The sequence below is a fragment of the Nanorana parkeri genome, unplaced genomic scaffold (assembly GCF_000935625.1).
Source record: "Nanorana parkeri isolate BGI_ZX_2015 unplaced genomic scaffold, ASM93562v1 scaffold1851, whole genome shotgun sequence".
NCBI classification, from domain to species: domain Eukaryota; kingdom Metazoa; phylum Chordata; class Amphibia; order Anura; family Dicroglossidae; genus Nanorana; species Nanorana parkeri.
The window spans coordinates 265,235-277,524 of NW_017308119.1; the positions used below are offsets into that span (position 1 = coordinate 265,235).

The following is a 12,290-nucleotide window of genomic DNA, read 5'->3' on the forward strand; positions in this document are numbered from 1 at the left end:
GTACAGCTGGCTCTGCCTCCAGATAGGCAGAGCCAGCTGTCACTCACGCAGCTGGGCGGATCTCGACATCGATGTCGGGATCCGCTCCGGCGTCTCAGTATACCGTGAGCTGTATAGCTCCCTATATACTGATCTTAGGGTGACGGGAGGACGCTAGTTTGTGTCCTCCCGTTACCCTAAGGAGAACTATGGGGAAAAGCCCTGACCCCATAGTTCTCCTTTAAGATCAGCTGAATCTTTTCCAAAACAACATCAGCGGGTCATGATTTGTCACTTGCTGTTGGGAAATTTTGTTTAAAACTAGTAACAATACAACGTAGCAGCACATTCACCTTCATCGGGTTCTCATCGTATGTCGGGGTTCCCAAGTCCATCTCCGTTTCATGATCCATGCTTCCTCCCGGCTCTCCGCCGCTGTCCCAGATTGGAGGGTCCCACTGAGTTTGCCTGCAAGATTATAAGCGATAACGGAGTCAATTGATGAACAAGAACCTCGAGTCATTCCTCCAGCTTAGGGTTAAATTGGTTAGTTCACTTTTATATTAAACCTTGCAGTGAGGTCAAAGGGCGCCAGCAGTCTACAAATTATGGTGCAGTGTAGAGAAATAGAGCGCTCACTACACCTGTAGGTCAACCGCGGCTTCTGCAAAGCCTGGCCGAAAAAGTACCACTTTGAGCGAGACACCATCCTGCTCTTAGGCTAGGATGGATGGTAAGTTGGGAGCATCCTCCTCCATCATCACAGGAACGAGTGTGCTCTCCCTCTTCCACAAATCCAAACATGTGCAGCGTGCTCTCCCTCTTCCACAAATCCGCACATGTGCAGCGTGCTCTCCCTCTTCCACAAATCCGCACATGTGCAGCGTGCTCTCCCTCTTCCACAAATCCGCACATGTGCAGCGTGCTCTCCCTCTTCCACAAATCCGCACATGTGCAGCGTGCTCTCCCTCTTCCACAAATCCGCACATGTGCAGCGTGCTCTCCCTCTTCCACAAATCCAAACATGTGCAGCGTGCTCTCCCTCTTCCACAAATCCACACATGTGCAGTGTGCTCTCCCTCTTCCACAAATCTGCACATGTACAGCGTGCTCTCCCTCTTCCACAAATCCACACATGTGCAGTATGCTCTCCCTCTTCCACAAATCCGCACATGTGCAGTGTGCTCTCCCTCTTCCACAAATCCGCACATGTACAGTGTGCTCTCCCTCTTCCACAAAACCGCACATGTACAGTGTGCTCTCCCTCTTCCACAAATCCGCACATGCGCAGCGTGCTCTCCTTCCACAAATCCAAACATGTGCAGTGTGCTCTCCCTCTTCCACAAATCCGCACATGTGCTGCGTGCTCTCCCTCTTCCACAAATCCGCACATGCGTGGTATGCTCTTCGTCCCTGTCACACCAGGCAACTAAAAACATTACCAACTCTGCCCATAAACTGCCATTGTTTAAAATAAAGATTGCATTTGCTGTACATTTGACCTTTAGGTCAAAGGTCATGGGACCGCACAGGCTTCGCTTTCTAGTTTTGACTATGTATGGGGGGTGCTGTGGCAGCATATGGGACAGCAGGGAACGTAGTTAACACAGGCTGCCAGTTCTAACATGAGGCTGCTAGGAACCACTGTCAATCATAAGCCAGGGGGGCATGCCAAAAGGGCTGGGTAGGGAGCAAGATACGTATCAAATGGGATAACTATAGGGCTACAGGCACACCGTGCAAAGAGGTGGGTCCAGAATACTGTAGCTGGTGGGGTATAGCATAGAGCAGGGGTGCCCACTATTTTTCCTCTGGAGATCTACTTTTCAAATGACGAGCTCATTGAGATCTACCAACGAAAAAACACCTGCATTCAGGGGCGGGAGGGGGCGTGGCGGTGCATTGAAGTCAATGGCAACGCAGCCAGGCTCCGCAGGCAGGCCCCTCGCCCACAGTGCGATCGCCTGCAACCGAGCTACCAGTGTTCCCTACGCGATCGACTGGTAGATCGCGATCGACCTTGTGGGAACCCCTGGCATAGAGAGTGTCCTGTGTTATGGGGCTCCCTGGGCCCGTGGCAAAAGTACACTATATGGTCAGAGTGGAGACCCCTCCCTCCAAATAATTGAGTTCAGAGGCTTCCAATGAAGGGTAATGTTATTACTAAATCATACAAAAAACACATTTTAGACAACTGTATGCTTCCAACTTTGTGGTCACAGGTTGGTGAAGACCCTTTTTTGTTCCACCATGACTGTCCCCTGTGTACAAAGCTCCATACAGACATGGTGTGACCAGTGTAGTGTGGAGGAACCTCGAGAGGCCAGCGGAGCGCCTGGACCTTACTGGAGCATCCTCCTCACCTCCACAGGAACACACATCACCGTTTTCATATAAGCAAGCAGAGTATAAAGCCTGGTGATTAGAAGGCACCATGTCACCAATATAGAAATGGGAAAGAACTGTAAATCTTTATCGATAATGTGACATTCACAGTAGACCCGAATTCAATTAAAGATCTGTTATGTTATTGGAAATGTCTAGAAAGTACCCTAAAAGATTTACCTTGGTCTTTCTCCTGAACAATAGCAGGGCCCTCCCTGTGCCTAGAGAATCATAGCTGTAGATCTGCTCTGTAAGATCTGCGGCTCTGCTGATTCGGTGATATGACCACCGTGCTGATCAATGTTCTCCTTACCGGAGAGTAAGCTGTACCCGGAGGAGCTGCAGTGCAAGGATCTCCCTGCGTCTGCTTCATTCATTCTGTGGATCTGTGCTTCCTCCACCATCATTACCCCACCGGTCATAGGGAGGGCAGCTATGACACGAGGAAGCCCTGCTCCTCTACCTTGATGTTTGCCCCAACACAGAGACACGGTGCAGAAGGACTTGTAATAAATAGTAATAAGGAAAAGGTCAGTTGCAGGGAGACCACTGGAGGAGAATACTCCTTTGTCCTCGGCTTGCCTTTTCGGGCACAGCTACCACACTACAGGTCCTCACCAACTCTGCTTTCTTCACAGATGTGCAACAAACTTTCAGATATACACTGAGTGGCCGGATTATTATATACACTGAGTGGCCAGATTATTATATACACATTACAGACAATAAGTGTATCTCCCGCACAATGCATGTGTCCGATATGTTTCCATGCCCATGTTTGGCTCACCTGGTTATTACATGGTAATAGTAGATTTTTCCCTCTGGGTCTCGCGCGGTCTTCCAGTTGGGAGGAAGGACAATGGTTTTAGGTTTGGGTGGGGAGGGTGGAGGAAGGTCCATGATGTTATTGCCAGACATTCCCATCTCAGGCTGCGGGTAGATACACAAAAGCTGGTGAGTTACACACACGGACACTGGACAGGCAAAGATGGAGGACCGAGTTACCTTTCTGCGCTAGTTACAAACCTGCTGCATTGGTGGTGGTTGTCCAGGAGGGGCGATGGCAGGCGGGGGCTGCTGCATGACGACACCCTGCGGGTGGGGAGCGTACATCTGCTGTCCCGTCATGTACTGCAGGCCGGGCTGCGTGTAACTCTGAACAACAAAAACAGAATTCCAGCATTTTATTGAGTGGTCTCTAAAACTCTGCATTCCCCCGATGTACCCAAATACCGCAAAATGTGAGATGGAGATACATGGCAGTAGGCCCAGCCACGTACTGTCTTCCTATATGTTTTGGGGACTCTAGCAGTGCATACCCCCTCTCCCCGGGTCTGTTGCGCCCCTTTTTAAAGTCTATCCCACTTTGACTGTGATGACAGCGCCGGGTTATTTTCACTTTTCATAATAAAACAGCAAAATCCCTTTTGCAGTAGCCAATATTTTTTGTCTTTTCACCTGTTGAAGATAATTCAAACCTCTTCAAGTGAATTAGGACAAAGCAACAGGTTCCTGCTCTCCCCAAGAGCCTATACTTGAGTCCCCCTGGTGTTCCATTCAGCAACTGTTACTTCCAGGTACAGGTGAAACTCGAATAATTAGAATATCGTGCAAAAGTAATTGCAGTAAGTGCTGCAAAAGGGGCCCAAACCAAGTACTGAGTACATATGCATGCTTGTACTTTTCAGAGGTCCGATATTGTTCTATGTACAATCCTTGTTTTATTGATTGCATGTAATAATCTACTTTTTTGAGGTTGTGGATTTGGAAGTGTTGGACTTGTTCATGTGACAGTTTTGAGCCAGAGTATGGGGAGTCTAAGGGTCTTTGTAAGCTACAAATGCAAGGACTTGTAGCTTACACGGGGGTTTCCTTAAAGGAGAACTATGAGGGGGGTGCTTTTCACTCATCCTCATAGTTCTAGCCGACCTTTGACAATGAGACTGTCACAGGTCGGCTCAGTAGATCGGGAGGTGAGCGAACACATAGCGTCGCTCGCTCACCTCTCAATCCTGTCACGGCAGAGAGCGGTGACAGGGGAGGGACTGGATTCCCCCCTCCCCTGTCCGATCCTCCACCTCTGACTGGCGGAACGGACGGGGGAGGGGGCGGGTACTGCTGGCTCTGCCTCTAGATAGGCAGAGCCAGCTGTCACTCACGCAGCTGGGCGGATCCAGACATAATTGTCGGGATCCGCTTCAGTTGCGGCGTCTCGGTATACCGCGAGCCGTAGCTCCCTATATACTGAGCCTAGGGTGACGGGAGGATGCTAGTTTGTGTCCTCCCGTTACCCTAAGGAGAACTATGGGGAAAAGCCTTGAGAACTATGGGGTTCTTTAAATAATGCACCTATGCTTTGTGCCCCTTTTCCCGGACCTAACTCCCCTCCCCCTCCAGAGATGCATACTTACTTCAATCTGACAGCCGCGGTTGCGCTGTTAAGTTTATAAAACAAACAGAGCCTGTACATAAGTGCCCCATAGACTTTTATGGGACTGTGAATGAGGCTGAATTCAGGTTGCGGTGCATGTGAACAAAGCAGTGCATGCATTATTTTTTCAAAGCAAAGCGCACGGCCCTGGTGTTAATGGGCCCTCAGTATGAGCTTCAGGGGCTGCTCACACCAAAGCCGTGCATTAATCGTTCGGTTCTGTGCAATTAACACACGGTATCTTGCAACTCACCCACCGTGCGTCACAGTGCAGCAGGTGCATTGCAGTGCAATTTATTTGAACGGCACCCTAAAAGCACCTCTGGGCCGCAATGCGTGGGACTGCAATGCCGTGCACTGCGGTAGAAAAAAAAAGTAGTGCATGCACTCTTACAACTGCACCGCGCGGTATCGTGGTACCCGCCTGCTGCGGCGCGGCCGACGCATTACTGCCAGGAGGTGTCCTCATGTTATTACATTTTGCTATTTTCTTTAGCAAACTTTTATAAAAAAAAAAAGGAGAGGAAAATAAAACCCCTGAAAACGTAGCAGTGATATTCCGTGACGTCCTGTCCAAGGATTCTGCACTGGAGTCTTCCGGAAGCCAATCACCGGATATAAAACGCGCACACCCCACAATACTGAACACATGGAAACAGTAATGGTTTGGATGGAATTGGGGCTGTGAGACCTCCCATGTAAGATCTAAATATTGCAAATTATAATAATACTTACATCTGGCATATAAACTCAATTATAGAAAGCTATAAAGGATTATTAAACATTCCTTGGTAATAAATACACAAGAATGTAAAACTAAGGGAGACCAGTGGCACTGCGGCTGAATCACAGACAGGGGAACATGAATAAATGATCAATATTCAACTACAGCAATCATTCTCAATAAGGGTTCCATTGAACTCTAGAGCTAATGCTGGGCACACACCTTACAACCAACACAAGACGTACGATCTGCCGATCTTTGACAGGTAGATCGTACTTGCGATGATCGCAAGCCGCGCCCCCCTGAGGGGCGGGCTTTCGATGACCGCAATGCTGAGCGGGAAGTGTGCGCTTGCGGCAGTTATCTTACGAACATGCCACACACCCGCCGACAATCGTACGATTCTCGGCGGGTTTCCGAACATGTTCCTAAGATAAAAGTCGTGCGATCGTACAGTAGCAGAGGTCGCACGCCTTCCACACACCTTGCGCTAATCGTACGATAGCGGGATTTCCCGCGATTATCGCAAGGTGTGTGGGCACCTTAAGGGTTCCATGAGCTGTGGCTAATTGACCGCCCATTCGAAGGTGCCCGCATTGTTCCGGGCTCAATGCCACTTGGCAGCTGCATGAACCCAATGATCTTGTTAGCTGTCTGTTAGGCCCCCGTTCACACTGAGCGATTTATCGCGGCTATTTACCGCGCGATATCGCTCTCCAATGCATGGCAATGGGGCAAAGGGTCCTGCTGTCGCGGGTCGTGCGTCTCTACAGCAGGACCCTGTTTGGAGCGGATTTTGCCGCGATTCAATGCTTTTCAATGCAAGCATTTGCGCGATATCGCGCAAAATGCAAATCGCGTGATAAACGCACGATTTGCAAATCGCCAAGTGTGAATGGGGCCTAAGGGTTACATTCTGATGGCCACTGTGAAAGGGGCATTTATCCTTCAAGTCACCAGTGCACCAGTTTCGGACTGACCAGCCATGTGCTGGTTTTGGCAAGAGTTTCCCCGAGACCTCATAATTTGGAAGGGTTCCTCAGGGCTAAAAGACTGCTCTATAGATGAGACAATGGACAATGAGAAGACATGTAGTTAGGCACGTTCATTTTTTGATTGTGTAAAACTGGCCTTGATCGCTTGGCTTGGCCTATTCTGCAACAAATATTTGGGTGCACATAAGCTTGCCACACAATGCTGTGGAACTTATCGCACTCCAAAAGCCAACCATCGGACCTGAACATGTGTACTGAAAATATAAAAATGCCAAGTAATGGAGTACAAAACTACTAACGGTCTGCTTATTTGTATACAGCTCCATGGTGTACCTACATTATTTGGCCAAATGTATGTGGACAACCTAGGGGGGGAGGGGAGAGAGAGAGGGGAGAGAGAGAGCTGGGCCACTGCATTGTGTGTGAGAGCGGCAATACGACGCTCCTGCCTGATGCCAGCACAGGTATTTAAACTTTTCTGCCGCACTTAATGGGCCTTCATAGCTACTCAACCTACAGCGGCTCCGTGTACTCTGGGCATTAACCAATTCTGTACATCAAATCAGATGATTAAAAGGAGAACTATGGGGTTAAGGCTTTTCCCCATAGTTCTCCTAAGGGTAACGGGAGGACACAAACTAGCGTCCTCCCGTCACCCTAAGCTCAGTATACCGCGAGCTACAGCTCCCTATATACTGAGACGCCGCAGCTGAAGTGGATCCCGACAATTATGTCTGGATCCGCCCAGCTGCGTGAGTGACAGCTGGCTCTGCCTATCCAGAGGCAGAGCCAGCTGTACCCACCCCCTCCCCCGTCCGTTCCGCCAGTCAGCCCTGGAGGATCGGAGGGGGGAATCCAGCCCCTCCCCTGTCACGGCAGAGAGCCGTGACAGGATCGAGAGGTGAGCGAACGCCGGTATGTGTTCTCTCACCTCCCGATCTACTGAGCCGACCTGTGACAGTCTCATTGTCACAGGTCGGCTAGAACTATGAGGGGAGTGAAAAGCACTCACCTTATAAGTTCTCCTTTAAAATAAAGCAGCAAATAGCAGCAGAAGAAATGCGCCTCTTACCTGCACCATGGGTTGTGTGGTCTGAGCGTAGGCAGCTGGCATCCCGTACATAGCTGAGCATGCCTGTCCTGAGTAGTAGAGTGCAGGCTGGGCAGGGGGTGGTGGGTACGGAGGCTGGACCTGATGCTGTTGAACCGGCACTGCTGATTGCTTGGGGTCCCAGCCTCCATAGGTCTGAGCTGGAACAGCGCTGGGTGCTGGTACTGGCATTACATTCACATTGGGATCCTGAGGGACCATAGACTCAGGCTGGGTCGCATACTGCTGAGTGGGGACATCCATTTGGGCTGCTACATGTTGCACTACTGGGACTGGCTGCGGAGTCATCATCGCCGAATTAACCATGCCTTGAGAGGGGTCATAGCTGTTGGGAGAGCTGTCCAGGGGTGGAGTGGGCAGCAGAACCTTCCCTACGTTAGGATTGGTGGGGTCCAGGAAGGACTGCATGGGGTACCCCTGTGGGTAAGTCATGTAAGGCGGGGGCAGCTGGGTGCCATACGGCATAGACTCATAAGAGATGGGGGAAGTGATGCCAATGTTCTGCATCTGCTGCTGCTGCTTCTGGGCCTCGCGTTGTGCCACCTCTTGCTCAAACAACTTCCTGCGCTCCTCTGTGGACAGCTTATTTCGGTCCTGCAGTCGACTTTTCTTCTTGGAGGTAGTGGGAGTGTCATACCTGCTGGAATAAAATCTGAAGTCACAACCCGTCTGCATGCGAGACCTCATGAAGCTATATTAGACTTGTACTGCACCACTGATGATGCAGGAACACCACTTCCTATATCTCTGAAGGTTCTCAGGTCATAGTATAGCTAGCAGTAGACAATCGCATTCACCTGAGACTTTACATGTCAACACTCATCCAAGGGGCTCCTTTATTTCTAATAAGTGTCACGTGCATTGCACTGTATTTATACCACATGGGTATCTCAGTCACCCTAAAGAGTGTATGTAAACTAGGGATGCACCCATACCGATACTAGTATCGGTGCCGATACCGAGTATTTGGGTGAGTCCTCGTACTTGCCCAAATGCTCCGATAAATAATGTAAACACTAACCCAGTCCCAGGACATGTTTGGCAATTAATTTTTTTTATTTTTGGTATGCAAGTGGCGTTCCGCTTTAGCCCTCATTCACACGAGTAACAGCTGGCCCGTACAGATCCGTGCTGCGTGCACGGGCCGCTCCGATGGATCCTGTCTGCGTCCGAGCAGGGAGGGTGAGCGTAGGGCGGCGTACTCCCACAGAGAAGAATAATAGTATAGTATATAGTATAATAACATATAATAGTATATAGTATAATAACACGCAGCAGCACCCATCCTTGCAGGGAGCGGCCAGATACGGCCATGGACGCAGCACGAATCTTTGCGGGCCGGCTGCTACTCGTGTGAATGAGGGCTTAGGGTGACACGTCTCGAGGTACATCATATTTCTGACACTCCTTGGAACGGAGGATGATGACTGGATGCAGCGAGGAAAGTCCTTACAAAACAAGTCCAGTTGAATGAGACCAACTACTACTAGTCCTACTCTCTCCCCCCACCACCCGTGTGGAAGTTGCGGTAACTCAGCAATTTGCATTAGATGAAATTTGCTTGGGAAAAGGGGACGGCGCTTCATGCACCAGCATCTCAATAGGTATACTACAGGGGAACTAAAATCCAATGTGCCATTTGAACACAGTACCAATGCAACCTCTGCTGGTAGTCATAGAGAAGCAGTGCTGGGAAGGAGGCGTGTATAGGGTGCTGTGAAATGCCAAGTGAACCTGTCACTACAGAACGTCATTGGGACTGAGCATGCTCATAATGTGAGCCCAGTAGGAAGGACCGCTCCCAGAGGGGAAGAGGAAAGACTGTGCAATCATCGGACTGACCTGATGACTGCAGGATTAAAGATATGTATAAAGCCAATGTAAAAAATAAGTGGTGTGTGTGTGTGTGTGTGTGTGTGTGTGTGTGTGTCGGCTGGAGTTCAGCTTTAAGTCGGACCATATTGTAGCTTTTTACACTAACTGACCTATAGAAATATTGTGATAAGATTTAGACTTTGCTAATAATCCATCAATATTAAGGAGAAACAAATCAATACTACCTATTATTGTGTATCGGTATTATTCCGATACGTTTTTTTCGGAATAGAGTATCGATATTTTTTTTTTCGGTACGCGCCGATACCAGAAGTCTCATTGAGGAAGCCGGGCGGCGTGTAATGACTTGCTGCCCAGCTTCCCGATTAGAAAGCAGTCTCCATTCTCCCTCGTTACCAGGCGACGAGGAGCCGGCTATCTGGCCAATCAGGAAGCCAGGGGTGGGTAATGACTCGCCACCCAGTTTCCTGACTGGCCAGCTTCCTGAACAAGCAGGAAGCCGGGCGGCACGTCAATACACACCCCCGGGCTTCCTGATTGGCCAGGAAGCCAGTTCCATGCTCCCTCATCACCAAGTGACGAGGGCGCATGGAGCCGGCTTCCCTGCCTATCAGGAAGCCGGGTGGCGAGTCATCACCCGCCCTCTGGCTTCCTGACTGGCCGGGAAGCCAGCTCTATGCTCCATGGTGACAAGGGAGCATGGAGCTGGCTTCCTGATACCGGATGTTTTGGTATCGGAAGCATGCACATACTCGCCCGTATTGGTAACGGTGCATCCCTACTACCTATAAAATAACCTAATTTCATACTCGCAAAAGGTGAAGATGACAGTGAGCCGGGATCCTACATTCCAGCTTTAAATGCACACGCGGACTCCTTACCTGTCCTCGCCCCTTTTTGTGCTGCGCTCGTAGAATGAGGGAGGAGACGGCGACTGTTTGCGCTTCCTTTGGCTCTGGCGCTCGGAGTCCCGCTCCCGACTCTTGGTGTTTGGGGTCTGATAGTTTCCTGAGGAGGATTCTCGGTGCCTGTCATCTGCACAATATGGAAGACAACAAAAAAGTGTAACCGTGCACAAAAATGAACGACGGGGCAGGGGTGTTCAGCAGACAAGATCGCCCTCTACTGGGGAAAATGTCAACTAGGAAATCCCTGGAAGGGATGAAAGGGAGCAGCGTCTTTGGAGCAAAAGTTTCATCTCTTATAGGGAATCCTGTTCTTTAAGTTTGTTCTTCCCCTCTCCCCCCAAGGTGGCAGCCAAATGTCACATTACATACGTAGACTGCTTTCTGCTTAGTAATGCAACACAGTGATTGTGGTAACTCTGACCGTGATGCTCCCCTCTCTTAATGAAAGTCTATCTAGTGAAATTGAGAGAACATATCTCCCCCGGTAAAATGTGCACATAAACCCCAATACTTAAAGAGGAACTTCACCCGAATCTTTGAAATGACATGAGTCACCTAAAGGAATGTTTAGTAATGACAAATCTACAAACACATCCTGATAGATAATTGCAGGTTTTATTCTTGGATATCTTATTATTCTTATCCTCCCCATTCTTCTCACAGCGGCCATTTTTACTAAGGGCAGATGAATCCACCTCCCTTTACTTCCTGGAACTCTGGCACATGCAACTAGGCCATGTGACCATGCACATCATCTCAGGGGAGGAAAATGCCTTTCCCTGAGATCGCGTGAGAGATTACAGATGAGATTTCCCATGCTCTGCGGATGTAACCTTCCCAGGATGCAACGCTGGGGCACGATGACATCACTAAAGCCCGTGAGGACCAGGAAGTGGAATATCAATGATTGTAAAGTAAAAGAAAAATAGGTTTATTTAAATAAAGAATGTGAGATGGTTTCATACTAGCATGCAGAGCTGCATGCAGATATGATATTTAGTGAAAGGGGGGTAAAGGACTGCTTTAAAAAGGAGAACTATGAGGTGAATGGGAATAACTCATCCTCATAGTTTCGAGCCGACGTGCGACAATTAAACTGTCACACGTCGGCTCAATAGATCGGGAAGTGAGGGAACACAAACCGTCGCTCGCTCACTTCTGTCACTCACGGCTTCCTGCAGGGATTCCCCCCTCCCCTCTAACGCTGACTGGCGGAACGGACGGGGGAGGGGGCGGGTACAGCAGGCTCTGCCTCTAGATAGGCAGAGCCAGCTGTCAATCACGCAGCTGGGTGGATCTCGACAGTAATGTCAGGATCCGTCCCGGCTGCGGCGTCTCAGTATACCGCGAGCTGTAGCTCCCTATATACGGAGCTTTGGGTGACGGGAGGACGCTAGTTTGTGTCCTCCCGTTACCCTAAGGAGAACTACGGGGAAAAGCCCTAACCCCATAGTTCTCCTTTAAGTCAGATTTCATGCAGCCTGTACATTTTGAGCTCATCTCTCAGATGACTGGATATTGTGGGGTGCGGAATTCAGTGAATTGATTTTCTAATTCTCTCATCTTTCTGGTATTATACTGACATCCCACGTTATACAAATTTACAAGTTGAAATGGAACACTTAGTCTATGACAGCCCTATTCATTATTGGAACCTGGAGTGCAACGTTTTCATCATATGCACCGTGTGATACGTACAGTGCTCCTTCTCTGCCGGGGTCTTCTTCGGGATCCGATAGACTTCCTAGAGGAAAAGAGATCACAGATTAAGCAACATAACAAATACAAAGTATTTGGTGCTCACCTTTAGGCTTTTTTTTATCACAACACACAGAAATCTTGTGCAGAAGTCTACACCACAAATTGCAATTCAATCTGGACAAGTGGTGGTCAAATAACTTCATATAGGGGAATCCAGGGG

The 12,290-nt window shown here is 49.3% G+C and overlaps 1 protein-coding gene across 1 annotated transcript in view; it reads right to left on the minus strand.

The window, feature by feature from the left end:
• Nucleotides 1–12,290, minus strand: part of LOC108799901 (histone-lysine N-methyltransferase SETD2-like) — a gene marked incomplete at its 5' end in the record, with an annotated part of 34,963 nt that overhangs the window by 19,352 nt on the left and 3,321 nt on the right. The window contains 6 exons of the mRNA XM_018571837.1: nucleotides 333–447; nucleotides 3,152–3,294; nucleotides 3,391–3,519; nucleotides 7,587–8,262; nucleotides 10,343–10,496; nucleotides 12,068–12,113. Coding sequence (XP_018427339.1) covers nucleotides 333–447; nucleotides 3,152–3,294; nucleotides 3,391–3,519; nucleotides 7,587–8,262; nucleotides 10,343–10,496; nucleotides 12,068–12,113 — 1,263 coding nt within the window. The remainder of the gene's footprint in view (nucleotides 1–332; nucleotides 448–3,151; nucleotides 3,295–3,390; nucleotides 3,520–7,586; nucleotides 8,263–10,342; nucleotides 10,497–12,067; nucleotides 12,114–12,290) is intronic.